The 16,028-nt window shown below is 37.6% G+C and overlaps 1 protein-coding gene across 5 annotated transcripts in view; it reads right to left on the reverse strand.

Annotated features, from left to right (window-relative positions):
- RNF216 (ring finger protein 216) overlaps positions 1–16,028 on the reverse strand; it is a 155,261-nt gene that overhangs the window by 110,260 nt on the left and 28,973 nt on the right. For 4 of the 5 annotated variants that reach the window (XM_075995267.1, XM_075995268.1, XM_075995270.1 and 1 more), the window contains exons 4-5: positions 8,968–9,825; positions 7,939–8,015 (exon numbers count right to left, since the gene is read on the reverse strand). In XM_075995267.1, the coding sequence (XP_075851382.1) occupies positions 7,939–8,015; positions 8,968–9,825 (935 nt within the window). The remainder of the gene's footprint in view (positions 1–7,938; positions 8,016–8,967; positions 9,826–16,028) is intronic. The other variant, XM_075995269.1, reaches the window with a different exon arrangement.

Genomic DNA, 16,028 nt, shown 5'->3' on the forward strand with positions numbered 1-16,028 from the left:
TGCCCCTGGATACCCCATCCATAATTCTCACTCATTTTCCTTCTTCCTAGTTCTCGCTTGCCCAATGTCAACAGTGCGGCCTATAATAATAGTGAGACAGGTCTAGCAGGAAGAAGACAGAGCAGATACCCAGCTCTGGCTCCTTTTCTCACCCAAGTGCTAGTGTTTGGGGACTGGAAAATGGAAGGGTATGATTATTCTGCCCCTGGGCCCTCAGGCATGGCCCTTTGACAAAGCCCTCTCCCTCATCCTGACATCTCAATACCTTTTTCTTCACTTTCACTTCCAGGAGCCCAGTATGCTTCTTCTTTTTTTTTTATTTCGGCATATTATGGGGATACAGATTTTAAGGTTTCAATAAATGCCCATTTCCCCCCTCCCCCCCCAGTATGCTTCTTATGTCCAAGTTCCTCTCTTCCTTATCACTGCAGCTTGCCCAGTCTAGGGAACACAGGGCCAGAGGCCGGAAAAGGAAACAAAGAAAGCAAAAACGTCTTCCTATTCTACAGTGTAGCAAAGGGAGAGACAAGAATTCTGAGCACATTTTCCTTTTAAAATCATTGTCATTGATGGTAATTCTTTGTCCTAGAATTTATTAGTGTACACTGTAGGTTGTGTAGATCTTTGAAGGCTGACCTGAGAATTCACCACCAATAAAGATCCTCTATCTGGGGGGAAAAGCCTAGAGTTCCAAACAACTGCTTGCACATGCATACCGTGCACAACCACAGACCAGAAATGGAATAGTACCTGTATTTATCCTTTAGAATTGTCTATTTTTATATATTTTCTCAAGTACATTATACATAAGTACACCTTATATGATATAGAGGTAAAATAGCAGGTACAATTTCTTGAGAAAACAAACATATTTTAGAGGTTCTTCTCTTCCCAATTCATTTTATGTTTTCAACAATATTAAGAACTTTACATACTGAAATGCTGCAAGGTATGGAGTTCCACAAGGCAGAAATCAGAACTCACTCTGAACTGTCAAAATTCATTTGTAGTTTAATTCCTTCTCTACTCTTACCAATAGAATGTTCCTGGAGGTTAAGTGATATTCAGTGGCACAGATTATGAAGGCTAAGGTTTCCCTTCTTCAGAAACAAGCTGTAGCCCCTCCACTAATACTTGCACCCTGGGGCAAAGCAAGTAGGGAAGCTTGTCAGACACAAATCTGCCCACCTCTTTATGTTATCTCATGCTCGATCTGACTCAACATGCTGATGACCTAGAGAAAGCACTCTGGCTAAGTAAGCCAGGCTTATATTCTACTTTTGGTTCTTAGATAGTTGTTGCTGCCTTTATCCAACTGAAGTTGTACCACATGTGACTGACAAGTCTTAGTTAACCAGCCAAAGACTAGATGCTGGCCATATGAAGTTGTATAGTGTATAGGCTCTTCCTGCTTAAAGTGGCCAGATGGTTCCATCTAAAGACCATTTAAAGATATACATAAAGTGACTGAGAGTCAGCTACAACAAAATCCCAGCCTGCTCAACTTGGCTGTAGGCCTCATTTCAGGTCTACATTGACAACATTTTAGCTTAGCTGTGAAATTAACATTATCCCAAGAGCCCAGGGACTAACAGAAAGGAAAGAAAGTAGGAAAACCAGACTCCAACAATTACTATATACTGCCTGGTCTTTTGGATTTCACAAGAATTTTTTGTGTTTAAGAATCAATGTTTGCCTCTGAGTTGACACAAAAACAGAGGGCTAGTAGGTCCTTAAAAATAAGGACAGATACGAGACTCAGGAAGTAAAAGAACAGAATTGTAACAGAATCTGATAATTTGATTATATTTTACTGATATTTTACAGACAACAAATATTGAAGATATTTTTAAAAAACTAGTATGTTCATTTATAGAAGGAAATACTATAGTAATACTAAAATTCTATGGACTTACTTTAAAATTTATTATGAATTGTTAAAAAATATTAAAACATGGTATTTGATATTGAAATCACTATTTTTCAAATGTGTAAAGTTTATACTTTTCTCTATCATTTATATTTCCTGTAATGAACAAACAAGTATTACATTTCATTTTGAGAGTAGTAAACAATTCACATGGGACAGAAATATAATTATTAAACAAGTATATGAAAATCACAGCCAAGTACCAAAGAAATGCAACTTCCAATATTAGACTACTTTATAACTGGTTAACAACAACAACAAAAAAACATCATTACTTAATATTGTTCAAGAACTGTTAGAGCAATTCACACAAATATCTAATAGGTACATTAACTGGTACAAATCTACTGAAAAGCTATTTCAAGGACCATGAATTTGTTCATAAACCTTAACCCCAAATTTTAACTTTTAGGATTTCATCATGTAGTGAATAATAAAAGAAGTGGTGCTATATGCAGAGTAATGTTTATCAAAACTTAATGAAAACTATGAACTAATATTGAGCAAAGAAGAAAACTCAATAGAATGGTTATTAAAGGTAATCATTAACACCATGAAGAAAAAAATAGATATTTTTTACTTAATGTTATTTCACAAACAAGGTACCCAAAGTTGTATTTATCCTTTGAAAAAATCATGGTTTCATTCCAGAAGAACTAAAGGAGCACATAAAAATAAGTTGCTTTTTGACTGAGTGAAAGTCTAGGAGATACATTTCATTGTAAAAATGTAGTTATCTGTGTTAAATTTTGCTGTGAACCTAAAACTGCTTTAAAAAATAAAGTTTAGGCTGCATGCAGTGGCTCATGCCTGTAACCCTAGCACTTTGGGAGGCCAAGGCAGGAGGATCACTTAAGGGCAAGAGTTTGAGATTAGCCTAAGCAATAGCAAGACCCTCTATAAAAGATAAAAAAAATTAGCTGGGTGAGATGCACATTAGTAGTCCTAGCTACTGGGGAGGCTGAGGCAGGATGATTGCTTGAGCCCAGAAATTTGAGGTTCCAGTGAGCTATGATGATGCCACTGCACTCTAGCCTGGGCAACAGGGACTGTCTCAAAAAAATAATATAAAATAAAAAATAAAGTTTAGTAATTTTTAAAAATGTACTTATTATCATAACATTAGACTCCCCAAAAGAAAATATTTTAAAAGCTTAAGATAGTATTTTCACTTCTTATAATGGGAGGCCAATTCTCCCCAAAAAAGATGAGAAACAAGACTAAAAAAAAAACAAAACAAAAAAACCTCCCCAAACAACAAACAATTCTGCTAGAAGATAGCAAACAGTAGCCAATAAGCTGGTTGAAGCCACGACCTGGGACAGAGTCGAGGCTCAAGAGACTTGCATTTCAATGTCCACAGCTGCATTATCTGAGATTGCCACAAAGAAGAACCAACTCATAAGCCTATTGAAAGTGGAAGGCAGCCAGGCACAGTGGTGTGGGCATGTAGTCCCAGCTACTCAGGAGGCTGAGATGAGAGGATCACTTGAGCCCAGGAGTTTGGGGCTGTACTGCGCTACGGTCATGCCTGTGAATAGCCACTGCACTCCAGCCTGGGCAAAAGCAAGGCCCTGTCTCTTAGAGAGAGAGAAAAAAAAAAAGTAGAGGAAAAATTTAATTATAGTATTTTGATATTAATGGAATGTACCTAGCAACGAAAATACATGAACTGTGGTTATACACATGACTGAACCTCATGAACATAATGCTGAGTGAAAGAAGACACAAAGGACTACAGACTATTAGACCCTTATATAATATTCAAAGATGGTAGCAATGTTCTACTTCTTGAAGATTTCTGGGTTGTGGTTATATTTTTTGCTTTATAATACTGGGCTGTGAATCCTTATTTTATATTTTTCTGTAAGTGTGTTATAGTCTACAAGAACCAGGTTTAAAAATGTATACAATAAGGAGTATGGAGATAGGTTTGAGAAGAGAGAATAACTGGCAAGTAAAGTAACAAAATTGCTTCCTTTTCCAGTAGTATGGAAGATTTAGTACCCAGGTAGAATCCCCTATTGAAAAATAAAAAATGCTAAATAAGTTGTGGATTATCCAAAAACTTCAACACAGGCATCTAAAGTGATCTTAGATGGACACTGCCCCATGGCACCTGACAAAAGCAAAAGCAAATTCTCTCTGAAGAAACCAATTCTATCAAGACCTCAACATGAGCTTAGCATCAAATTTACAAAATATGGCCAGGTGCAGTGGCTCATGCCTATAATTCTAACACTATGGGAGGACAAAGCAGGAGGACTGTTTGAGGCCAAGGAACTCGAGATCAGCCTGGGCAACATAATAAGACTTTGCCTCCACAAAAATTAAAAAAAATTAGTTGGGCGTGGTGGTGCACACATGTAGTCCCAGCTACTTAGGAGGCTGAGAAGCAGGAGGATCACTTGAGCTTAGGAGATTGAGGATGCAGTGAGCTATGATCATGCTACTGCACTTCCAGCTTGGGTGATGGAGCAAGACTGTCTCCAAAAAGAAAAGAAAAACAAAATAAAAAACAAATTTACAAAATAAATAAGAAAACATGACATCATAGAAGCCAGCGGAAACAACAAAATAAGATTCCCAAGAACTTCAAACACCAGGAAGACCACACGAAGAAACTATGTTTATTGTGTTTAAATAAATAAAAGTATTAAAAATACAAAGAATAAGACATTAGAAAAATGACCAAGAAAATTAAAAACTAAAATACAGTAACTAAAATAAAGACCATGGTGGATGGGTTAAAAGCAGATCACACCCTACTGAAAAGAGAACTGGTGAGCTAGAAGACATCTCTGAAGAAGTCATCAGGAATGCATCTCAGAGACAAGGAGGTGTGGTTGAGACATAGAGGTCAGGGGAGGAGAGGAGGATTACAGAAGAAGGAGAAGACGACGGGCAAAGGGATTACTTGGGGTGAGAATAGTTATGAAATTTCCAGAACTGACCAATCCATGGTCTGGTAGTCTAAACTGTTTTGCCTATTTGAGATATATATTAAGTACAGAAATATCTATAAAAAACTGTTTACTTCACTTAGAATTATTTTTTTCTTTTTATTCTAAGGATGCCTGGATAGACTTATTATTATAAATGACGCTAATGTTACATTAAAAAAATTTTTAAATGTGTACTGTAGGATAAAGAAAATAAACATATTAAAGTTGTTAGAAATCAAGTTTTTTTTTTTGAGACAGAGTCTCGCTTTGTTGCCCAGGCTAGAGTGAGTGCTGTGGCGTCAGCCTAGCTCACAGCAACCTCAAACTCCTGGACTTAAGCAATCCTTCTGCCTCAGCCTCCCCCGTAGCTGGGACTACAGGCATGCGCCACCATGCCCGGCTAATTTTGTTCTATATATATTAGTTGGCCAATTAATTTCTTTCTCTTTATAGTTGAGACAGGGTCTCGCTCTTGCTCAGGCTGGTTTTGAACTACTGACCCCAGAGTGCTAGGATTACAGGTGTGAGCCACTGCGCCTGGACGAAATCAAGTTTTTAGCGAAAGAAAAAATGTATAAATGTAAAATGTAAAAACTGAGACAAAAACCTCAATGTTAAATTTGAACTGGAAATTATGCACATAAATTTTTGATTAAAAAAAAATGGCGGCCAGGCATTTTACAGGTTCACGCCTGTAATCCTAGCAACTCTGGGAGGCCGAAGTTGGAAAGTTGGAGGATCACTTGAGCTCAGGAATTCAAGACCACCCAAGAATGTGCAAGATCCCGTCTTTCCTCTAAAAAAAAAAAAAAAAAAGTGTGTGTGTAAATATATATATATATAAATATATATAAAATTAGCCAGGCCTCCTGCGTGCACCTGTAGTCCAGCTACTCACAAGGCTCAGGCAGGAGGATCCCTTGAGCCCAGTAGTTTGAGATTGCTGTGAGGTAGGCTGATGCCACAGCAGCCAGGCGACAAGAGGGAAACTCTGTCTCAAAAAGGGAAGAAAGAGGCGGGGCACGGTGGCTCACGCCTGTAATCCTAGCACTTTGAGAAGCCGAGGCGGGCGGATTGCTCGAGGTCAGGAGTTCAAAACCAGCCTGAGCAAGAGCAAGACCCCGTCTCTACTATAAATACAAAGAAATTAATTGGCTAACTAATATATATAGAAAAAATTGGCTGGGCATGGTGGCGCATGCCTATAGTCCCAGCTACTCGGGAGGCTGAGGCAGGAGGATCACTTGAGCCTAGGAGTTTGAGGTTGCTGTGAGCTAGGCTGACGCCACGGCACTCACTCTAGCTTGTGCAACAAAGCGAGACTCTGTCTCAAAAAAAAAAAAAAATGGGGAAGAAAGAAATGATTGTAACTGATTTAAAACACTACTTAAACAAAAATTCTTAAGACGAAAGTTATTTAAAAGAAAAAAAAAGCTAGAGGACATATATAAAGGAAAAATCTTCTTTACAGCAGAACATCAGATAATAATCTAAGTGGTAGATATATAAATGGGTGTTCATTGTACAGTCTTTCACCCTTTTATATTTAAAAATGCTGGGAGGGGGGAATCAATGACATTTTAAATAAGTGAGATTAAGAAGCTAAACTGATAAACAAATACATTAAAAATCCTGGATTCGATTTCGATTTAAAACCTGGTAAGAGTGCTTGTCTCTGGACAAAGGTCAGATTTGACAAGGCCACTGGTGGCAACAACAGTGTCTTTGTACAAATTAGAAAAAAGTACTTATATTGGGCTGAGTACCTGGAAAAGGGGGGCCCTTCCCTCTTACTCTTGGCATGGAACAGACCCACATGTACCCCTGGCTGAGAACTACAGTGTAAGACATGACCTTTGAGGACAGTGGTTTAAATGTACTACCTCTTTTGATTAGTTAAAAAATATCTGTATCAACTGTGATAATCTGATTAATTAATTTCAACACTCTACCATTCGTTACAAAGTTACAACTATTTCACCTCTGTAGACTAGAAGACAGTAAAAGAGTATAAGAAGAATAAGACTTATTTTTCATTGTGTATTCTTCAGGAAACTTTCTTTTTTAAAAGAAACATATTTATCACTTTTATAATAAAAACTAAAGAAATGCTTCATGTAATTCTACAAATAGGCAGAATGGTTGCATTCTTTATTTACACTTTCTCTATTACAATACACTTTCTCTATTACAACTGTAAGGAAGAAAATGTCTTTTAACATCTTGACTAAAACATAGGTAATATCAGTGCCCAGAAACAACTAAGTATCATAATCCCATAACCATGCAGTAAGATCCAGAAAACAGTCTCTACACGACTAATGTTAGAACAAACAAGATCATTAAAAAGAGATACAGTGCAAAGTGAAATAAGCCAGTCTGAAAAGGACAAATAATGTATGGTTCAACGTATATAAGGTCCCTAGAGTAGTCAAATCCTTAGAGACAGAAAGTAGAATGGTAGGCACCAGGGGCTGGGAGAAGAAGGCACAGGGAGTTGCTGTTTAATGAGGACTGTTTAATGAGAATGAGTTTCAGTTTGGGAAGATACAAAAGTTCTGGAGATAGATGGTGGTGATGGTTGCACAATAATGTGAATTTATTTAACGCCACTGAATTGTACACTTAAAAATGATAAAAATGCCGAGCGTGGTGGCTCACGCCTGTAATCCTAGCTCTCTAGGAGGCCGAGGCGGGCGGATTGCTCAAGGTCAGGAGTTCAAAACCAGTCTGAGCAAGAGCGAGACCCCGTCTCTACCATAAATAGAAAGAAACTAATTGGCCAACTGATATATATATATCTAAAATTAGCCGGGCATGGTGGCACATGCCTGTAGTCCCAGCTACTCGGGAGGCTGAGGCAGGAGGATCGCTTGAGCCCAGGAGTTTGAGGTTGCTGTGAGCTAGGCTGACGCCATGACACTCACTCTAGCCTGGGCAACAAAGCGAGACTCTGTCTCAAAAAAAAAAAAAAAAAAAAAAAAGATAAAAACGACAAATTTTATGTTATATATATTTTTCCACCCAAAAAAGAGAAAAAAGGCATGGTGGTGGTATACTTACACATTCAGATCAAAGTAATTCTTCAAATGAATTATTTCTTCAATATATCCATTTGCTACATCTGGAAATCTTGCTTCCTGGAAAGGAATAAGAACATTATTTGTAACTTATTCACTAGAATGGTTTCAAACGGCAATAAAAACTAGACGGCAAAAAGTATATAAAATGACTAAAGACTAGAAAAGGGCTACAAAGCAGGTTTGTGTGTGTTTAAAATTCAATGCTACATTCCCAGATTCATCTGACTAAACAGAAGATGAAATCTAGACAGGTGAAATAATCTGGTCCTCTGCCCCTATTTTATAGATCCAGTCTTCATTCTTTCAACAAATACTAAGCATCTCTGCCCAGGCAAACGGAGTCCAAACACAAATAAGGTACAATTCCATGCCTGTCCTCAAGAAGCACATAACCTAGAACTGGATGGGAACACCTGGGTGAAGTAGGATTAAGGAATTTACTCAAAGGCAAATAGCAGCTGACTCTGGATGGACATAAAGGCCTGTATTACTATGTCAGTACTACCCAACAGAGCTTTGTATGATGATGGAAATGCTCTTCTTTGTGCTTTCCAATGAGGGGGCTATTGACACCATGTGGCTGCTGAGGCTAAAATGTGACTGGTGCCACTGGAAACTGTATTTGTAATTTAACTGTAAGACATTTAACTATAAACAGCAACATGAGGCTACCGACTGCCATATTAGACAACATAGGTCTAGGTCAACCAAAAAACCTACTGTAGGGGTTTCAGCATCAACTCAAGGATTTTGAAAAAACTGTGGAGACTGCAGGTATGATAGCACCAGGCCACCATGATATGCAGCTAGAATCTCGGAGGGCTTCCTGGAGGGCTAAGTATAGTTTAAGGAACCTTGATTCCATTTTCATGTCTTCAGAGTTTCTCTTCTGTTCTATACATCTACATATATACCTCTTATGAAAATGAAGTCTACATATAAACGTTTTTTTTTGCAATGAAACAAAACTCAGTATACTTAGTTTCTACAATTATAATATAAAACTTACTGTTTCCTTCACTAGCAGTGCAACGAGTTCTTGATCTACCTCAGCAGCTTCTTGCCCCCAAATGTTTTCCAAGTTGGGCTCTTGAGATCCTTGCATTGGAAAGGCTGGACCTGGCTCTTCATCATCTATTGCTAATTGTTGGTCTTCAAGCTCTCCCAGAGGATGGGCAGGCTGAGGTGACGAGGGGCCTGGAATCCCATCCTGCTGGGGTTCTGGTCTTGGAAAAGCTGGCCTTGGAAAAGCTGGCCCTGGAAGTTCATGCTGAAACAACAAGGCAACCAGTTCTGCTTCAGGCTGCCGCTCTTGAGGAACAACCTGGTTTGTTATCTCACGGGGCTGTTGGTTTAGAGACTGGAGATAAGGATGATCTAACCAGCAGTCTTCTTCAATGGCCTGATCATCTTCTATAGCAGCTGACTCTTCGAGATTTGATAAAAGTTCTGTCTCTGAGTCTTCAGATGACTGGTTCTGAATTCCCAAAGGATCACTTTCTCCAAAAAGGAGGCTACTTTCTTCCAAGATTATGACTTTCTGCTCTGATCTGGGCTTGACAATGTCATTTGCTGCTTGGTTGTGACTTGGTCCAGGTTTGGGTTCTCTTTCTGTTTGGCCACTTGTCTTAGTGAATTCAGAGACTCCAGGAGGCCCAAGATCCAGAAATTCACCGTAGTCATCCTCAGAATCATCCTGTGCCCCAGAATCAAACAATGGGTTGTTACACACTGAAAAATAGCTGCTCTTATCAGATTCAAATGCTGCTCTAGACTTTTTAGGCCTTTCTTCTCCCAATCTTTTCAGATCTTGCCACTGGGCAGCTGGTTTGATGAGATTGGGTCGTGATGTCTGAGGTCTATTTGTCTAAGAAAAAATGAAATTTCAATAATAATAATAATTCAATGTCTTTCCTGTGCCTATTCCTCCTCATTGAGCTTCTAAGATAGGATAGGAAAGAAAAAAACTAATACCCTTCCCCTTAACAATACCTATTCTTCTCGTTTATCCTAACATTAAAATTTGATCACACTATAGTATCTGTAAGAATCAAGGTAGCTAGCTATTCATTGACTGAAGCTTGAGATATAGTTTGAATTATAATTTAACCTCTGAGACCCATAGAACAAAAACAACTGCACAGAAGAGGAAATAATAAAAGAATGCTAAGACAGCAGAGGAATTAGAAATGTTCAATGAACACATGAAAAGAATCTAAAGCTCATTAGTAATCGGCAAACTGAAAATTAAAAGATGATATTTTTTTCCCCCTTGTAAGACTGGAAAACTTTTTAACTGGATAATATCAAGCACTGGTGAGGATGTATGAAAACTATTATACTACCATCAACTGCTGGTGAATTTAGAAGAGCAATTTTGTACTATTTATTAAAGTAAAAAATGTATATAGTTAGATATGCCATTACTGTTTTTTCACATCTATTCTACAAACCCTTAAGAGAATAGTTAACTATTAATATGTGTGTATATGTGTCTGTACATATATATACTTTATGAAATGATTGTGTTTGTGTCTGCTTTTTTAAATAAACAGAATCATTCTGTATATGTATTATTTTACAGTGTGCTTTTCTTCATTTAATGTCATTTCTTGGTGAGCTTTCCATTTCAGTACATATTGAGCTCTCTCTTTCTGGTGAGGCAAAGTTGTATTTTGTAGAACAAGTAATAGTTAACCATTCTCTAAGGGACACACTTTAGAATTTCTCTAGTGTTTTTTTTTTTCTTTTTATGCTACAAACAATGTGGTGGTAAATATCCTTGTATATGCCCTCTTTAGATACATAAGATTTTTTTCATAGATATGAAAAAACAATAATGACATATAAGTATATACATTTTTAAATTTAATAACTAGTACACAATTGCTCTACTAAATTAAAATTCAAAGAAAAGATCTGGAAAAGTATATGTCAAACTGATAACAACTGTCACTCTGGGAAATCTCATGTAAGAAAGGGGCTGGTGAATGTCAAGCTTTAGGGTGAGTCCTTGAAGGGCTAATCCACTTGAAATAAGGGCAAACTGGAAATGTGCCTCCCAAGAACTCAATTCTAGTTTGGACAGTTCAACACCCTGAATTTGAGATTGCTGGTGCCCTTGCTCTTCTTCAAGAAACCAATGTAGGTCATCCTCTGTAGAGAAATATAACATCACCTAGGATCTCAAAATTTTCAGACACAAAAATGGCATACAAGAATTTGGTGCAAGAGAAAACCAAAGCAAGAGAAGTAATGGACAACAGATACAAACCTACAAAGGTTTTAGACAGTGAAGTTATCAGATATGAATTCTAAAATAACAATTAGCATGTTTAGGGAAATAAAAGACCAAGTTAAGAATTTCAGCAGAATCAAATGCAGATTCCAGAATGGAAAAACACCATAACTAAGATTAGGAATCAATGGATTGATATAGAATATTTTAAATAAATATAGCTGAAGAGAGAAATTAGTGAATTGAAAGGCACATCATAAGAAAATGGCTGGAATAAGACAAATAAAAATGAAAATTATATAATAGGACAAAGACTACAATGAAAAGCTGGTCTTAACAACTATGTAACTGAAGTTCTAGAGAGAAGGAGAGAGAAGAAGCAATATTTGAAGGCAAAATACAAATATTCAAGAAAGACAGTGGCTTGATTTCAGTTTTGAAGATCCTAAGAGGATGAATTAAAAAACCCTGAACAATATAAACCTAGGTATAACATAGTAAAACAGCAGAAAACAGATAAAAAGAGAAATTCTTAACAGCAGCAGCACATATTGCCTTCAAAAGAACAAAAATAAGACTAACTTTTCAACAGAAAAATGGAATCTGGAAAACATTAAAATAGTATCTTCTTAGTGTTAAAAGAAAATAACTACCACACAGAATTTTATACTCAATGAAAGCATCAGCAGACCTGCCACAAAGAAAATTCTAAAAGGTAGTCTTTAGGCAGAAGAAAAATAATCTCAGTTTTAAGGCTAGAGATTCAGAAAGAAATGAAGAGTAACAAAAATGGTAAATATTTGGGTATGATGACAAATACTGACTGCATAAAACAAAACATATTGTGGATTTAAAAAATGTACACAGACTGGGTGCCTGTACTCCCAGCTACATGGGAGGCTTAAGGCAGGAGGACTGCTTGAGCCCAGAAGCTTGAGTTCAGCCTAGGCAACACGGTGAGACCCCATCTCTAAATAAGTAAATAAAATAAAAATGAATACAGAATTAAAATATAAAACAAAAATAGTATTTATGTTTGGAGAGGAATAAATAAAGTGATTTAAGGTTCTTTCCATTATTTAGCAAGAGTTTAGAGCATTAATTTATATTTATGCTGAGGACTCTATAATGTAAGGAATCCTAAACTAGCCCTTAAAATAAATCATATGTATTAGACATGACACCAACAGTGACAAATGACATAGGAAAAAATAAGCTGGACTTCAGCAACCAGCAAACTGGTATTAACTGAGCAGCATCTAAGTGGACACATAGGTACTATTGTAATAGGGTATTGGGCAGGTGGGAGGGAGGTGGGTATATATATACATAATGAGTGAGATGTGTACCATCTGGGGGATGGCCATGCTGGAAATTCAGACTTGTGGGGGGAGGGGGGAAAGGGCATTTATTGAAACCTTAAAATTTGTACCCCCATAATATGCTGAAATAAAAAAAAAAGAAAGAAAAAAAAAACTTTTATGTTTCAAAGGACACTATCAAGAAAGTGAAAAGATAACTCACAGAATGAGAAAAAATATTTGCAAATAAGATACCTGATAAAGGTATAGTGCCCAGAATATATAAACAACCCACTTAAAAAAAACTAGAAGATACTGCATAGGTATTTCTCCAAAAAATATATAAAAATCCAAAGAAGATTAAAAAATAGCCATAAGTATATGAATGATGCTCAAAAGCAGTGGCCACAGAGAAATGCAAACTAAAATCACAAGGAGGGGCCGGGACCCCGCCTCTAATAAAAAAATAGAAAGAAATTAGCTGGACAACTAAAAATATAGAGAAAAAATTAGCCGGGCCTGGTGGTGCATGCCTGTAGTCCCAGCTACTTGAGAGGCTGAGATGGGAGGCTCGCTTAAGCCCAGGAGTTCGAGGTTGCTGTGAGGTAGGCTGATGCCCTGGCACTTTAGCCTGGGCGACAGAGTGAGACTGTCATTCATTCATTCATACATACATACACACACACATAAATAAATAAATGAAGTTTACATTAACAAACCTTACATTTAAGGTGCTTTTCCCTAGCCGGTTCATCTTAACTGGGCCTTTACTTATGCCTTTTTTGTGAGACAGAGTCTCGCTTTGGGGCTCAAGCAATCCTGCTGCCTCAGCCTCCCAAGTAGCTGGGACTACAGGCATGCGCCACCATGCCCGGCTAATTTTTCCTATATGTATTAGTTGGCCAATTAATTTCTTTCTATTTATAGTAGAGATGGGGTCTCACTCTTGCTCAGGCTGGTTTCGAACTCCTGACCTCGAGCAATCCGCCCGCCTCGGCCTCCCAGAGAGCTAGGATTACAAGCGTGAGCCACCGTGCCTGGCCTACTTATGCTTTTTTGTTGTTTGGACAAATTATAATGTTTAGCTCTAAGTTCTGTAAGTTGTCTACCTTTTTTCACATGGGAGTCCATCCCTTTGGAAGTGCAAACTGAGAGCTACCTAACTACTTTAAGGACTGATGGTCTAAAGGGGGGAGAGAAACTACAGTTGACTCTTAAACAAGGTTTGAAGTGCACAGGGCCACTTGCATGTGGATTTTCTTCCACTTCTGCCTCCCCTCCTACTCTTCCTCAGCCTTCTCAACATGATGACAATGAGGAGGATGAAAACTTTTATGACGATCCATTTCCATTTAATGAAAAGTAAATATATTTTCTCTTCCTTATGATTTTCTTAATAATATTTAAGAATACTTAATACTACTTAATAATACTTTATACTTAATACTTAATAATACTTTAAGAATACAGTATATAATACATACAACATAAAATACATGCTAATGGACTGTTTATTTTATCAGTAAGGCTTCGGTCAATAGTAGACTATTAGATGTTAACCAAGATCAAACAGAGCAAAAATTACATGAGACTGAATGAACTGATAAAGAATTCAAGTTTTTATGGCTTCTTTATTTGAAACATTGCTGGTTCATTTTCCAAATTTAAGAAAATTTTTTTTTCTTTTAAGCTATCTATAGCTTCCAGCAATTTGGTAAAGCACATTTTTGTAAATAAAATTGAAACACTGCTTTTTCTCCCTATGTGGTACCAGAAACTATTTGTTAGTATTCTCATTTTTATGGCAATATGGTTTTCTTGTGTAATTTCAATAAGAATCTGCTCTCTTTAGAATAAGATACAATCAGAAACTGGTTATATTACCAAGGCTTTGACTGAAATGTCACGTTTGAAAATGTGCATATGGTGTCTGGCTTCAAGGGTTCCCTGCCTTATACTGAGTGAGTAAAAGTCACCTCCTGGCTGGCCCAGGAACCTCAAGATATTAGATACAAAGGCAAAATCTATGTCTGCCTTGGTTTAGCTTCCTAATATCGAGCGGTTTCTTTAAAGTCCAATCTGAGATTCCTTGTCAAAATTTCTAGCAAAGCAAATTTAAAAGGCACCTGTGTGGTTATACTTGCACCACGTATATAAATAATCAAGCAAACTGGTCTTAATGTGATGATTATCTTCGACAGAAATGGGGGTCACTCTTATAGAGAAAAATTACATTTCAAAAGAAAAATACAGTACATCTGTCATTATATTATAGCCCTGTTCATTGTTTTTGAGTTTTTATTATCTACCTGTAGACTGGACTGAATTCTTCTAGTTTTCTCTGTATCTGGCTACAACCCTCCACTGAAGGAGAACTGCTCAGTTCCTGGAGCCCAATAAGTCGAAGCTGGGACAACTCACTGTAAGTTTCAAGGGACAAGTCTCATGTCTGATGTGTGGACCTCATAGTTTACAAGAATACCTGATGCCACAACCAGAGACATTCAAACTGCGAACTAGGACAAGAAGTGACCAACTTCATGCTGTGGACAGCTTTTCCCAACCACTGGAATAAGATTATTATAAGACTCTTAATTTCTCCTTACTTATGCCTCTTTTCCTTGACAGGATAATGTTGTAGCTAAAATTTCACAATCAGTAGCTTCTGCAGGTAGCTTGCACCCCTTGCTTCAATTTAACCCAGTCATGTGATGTTCACTAAACGGAAAGGAATCTGTATAGCTGACAACACTTCTTGTACACAAATAAACACACTGGGTATGGCAAAGCCAACTACTTGGTTAAAATTGGTAGATTCCGGGTCTAACTTGGTTTGGTTCACAGACCAGAGCTAAGGAGAATACTCCAACCAAATTCTTGGTATTACCCTACCAATCTCCCTGGTATACTATAGCCTCTCAGAATATTTTCTTTCTTTTTTGAAACAGGATCTCACTCTGTCGCCTGGGCTAGAGCGCAGTGGTGTCATCATAGTTCACTGCAATCTCAAACTCCTGGAGTCAAGCAATTCTCCCGCCTCAGACTCCAGAGTAGTTGGGACTATAGGTGCACACCACCACACCCAGCTAATTTTTATATTTTTTGTAGAGACGAGGGTCTTGTTATGTTGCCCAGGCTGGTCTTGAACTTCTGGCCTCAAAGGATCTTCCTACCTCAGCTTCTCAAAGCACTAGGATTATAGGCATGAGCCATCATGCCCAGCCCTTCAAAGAGTTTTAAAAGCTTCCATATACCCATCTGTCAAAGGTAAAAATGGTCTCTCTCCAGCTGCAGCAACAAAAACTGAAAGAAGTGGATGACAATGAAGACACCATAACTTACAAATGGCATGCTGGGACTGCAAAACCCAAAATGATGGTAACTAAGTAGTGCTGATGCCTCAAAAGGGGAGAACTATTAAATAAAAATTATAAGAGGCCACTGTTTTGGACTAGGTTTCTGCACTAGGCCCCAAAAGACCAGACTAAAAACCAAAATGGAATCACCCCTGTTAAAGTTCCACCTCACTGA

Source organism: Microcebus murinus, chromosome 19 (genome assembly GCF_040939455.1).
Source record: "Microcebus murinus isolate Inina chromosome 19, M.murinus_Inina_mat1.0, whole genome shotgun sequence".
Taxonomy (NCBI): Eukaryota; Metazoa; Chordata; class Mammalia; order Primates; family Cheirogaleidae; genus Microcebus; species Microcebus murinus.